At 38.6% G+C, this 1,634-nt stretch overlaps 1 protein-coding gene across 1 annotated transcript in view; it reads left to right on the top strand.

Annotated features, from left to right (window-relative positions):
* Nucleotides 1–1,634, top strand: part of LOC105549492 (zinc finger protein 69-like) — a 40,875-nt gene that overhangs the window by 30,282 nt on the left and 8,959 nt on the right. The window contains 2 exon segments of the mRNA XM_011994068.1: nucleotides 9–46; nucleotides 734–1,629. Of these exon segments, the coding sequence (XP_011849458.1) occupies nucleotides 9–46; nucleotides 734–1,629 (934 nt within the window).

The following is a 1,634-nucleotide window of genomic DNA, read 5'->3' as shown; positions in this document are numbered from 1 at the left end:
ACCAGAACATTGAATATGAGTACCAAAACCCCAGGAGAAACTTCAGGTAATTTGTACTTATAAGACAAAGCAGTGTCTCTCTAGACAATCTTAGAATATGACAATATATTGAAAATAAGTAAAACAAAGAACTAAGTCTAGGATCAAATTCATTTATTTTTAGAATATGTGATCAAAAAACATATATGTAAATGTGGCCTAGGCTGTGGACTCAATCCTGTAGTCCTAGTCCTTTGAGAAGTGGAGATAGGAGGATAGCTTGAGGCCAGCAGTTCAAGAACAGCCTGGGCAGCATAACAAGACCACAAGTCAACAACAGCAAAAAATGAGCTGGGCATTGTGGTCTGTAGTCCCAGCTACTCAGGAGACTGAGGCAGGAGGTTCACTTGAGCCAGTTAAGGCTGCAGTAAGCTATGATGATATCACTGCACTCCAGCGTGGGCAACAGGACTAGACCCTGAAACAAAAGAAAAATGACACAGAGTATTTAATATTTGTAAAATAGTTTACTTGGGAAGAGTATTAAGAAGTCCCATATAAACATTTTTTAAAATAATAGTTATGGCTGGGACACCTTGTAGAATATGTTGTCCAATCACCTTCAAACAATTCAGCCAGGGCCGAAAGCCTACACTTTGACGGACAGTGTTAAAAATGCAAGTGCAGTACTTGTTGATGAATATAAAATTACTTATAAACAAACCCTTTGTAATGTGCTTCTCACTTTTGACAGGAGTCTCATAGAAGAGAAAGTCAATGAAATTAAAGAAAACAGTCATTGTGGAGAAACTTTTACCCAGGTTCCAGATGACAGGCTGAACTTCCAGGAGAAGAAAGCTTCTCCTGAAGTAAAATCATGTGACAGCTTTGTGTGTGGTGAAGTTGGCATAGGTAACTCATCTTTTAATATGAACATCAGAGGTGACATTGGACACAAGGCATATGAGTATCAGGAATATGGACCGAAGCCATGTAAGTGTCAGCAACCTAAAAAAGCCTTCAGATATCGCCCCTCCTTTAGAGCACAAGAAAGGGATCACACTGGAGAGAAACCCTATGTTTGTAAAGAATGTGGAAAAACCTTTGTTTTCTATTCAAGCATTCAAAGACACATGGTAATACACAAAGGAGATGGACCTTATAAATGTAAGTTTTGTGGGAAAGCCTTCCATTGTCTCAGATTATATCTTATCCATGAAAGAACTCACACTGGAGAGAAACCATATGAATGTAAACAATGTGGTAAATCCTTCAGTTATTCTGCTGCCCTTCAAATACATAAAAGAACTCACACTGGAGAAAAGCCTTATGAATATCAGGAATGTGGGAAAGCATTTCATAGTCCCAGATCCTATCGTAGACATGAAAGGAGTCACACGGGAGAGAAGCCTTATCAGTGTAAGGAATGTGGGAAAGCGTTCACGTGTCCCCGTTACGTTCGTATACATGAAAGGATCCACTCTAGGAAAAAATTTTATGAATGTAAGCAGTGTGGGAAAGCATTATCCTCTCTTACAAGTTTTCAAACACACATAAGAATGCACTCTGGAGAAAGACCTTATGAATGTAAGATATGTGGGAAAGGCTTTTGTTCTGCAAATTCATTTCAAAGACATGAAAAAATTCACAGTGGA

This window comes from Mandrillus leucophaeus, unplaced genomic scaffold (genome assembly GCF_000951045.1).
Source record: "Mandrillus leucophaeus isolate KB7577 unplaced genomic scaffold, Mleu.le_1.0 Scaffold440, whole genome shotgun sequence".
NCBI classification, from domain to species: Eukaryota; Metazoa; Chordata; class Mammalia; order Primates; family Cercopithecidae; genus Mandrillus; species Mandrillus leucophaeus.
This window is presented reverse-complemented; position numbering and strand designations above follow the sequence as displayed.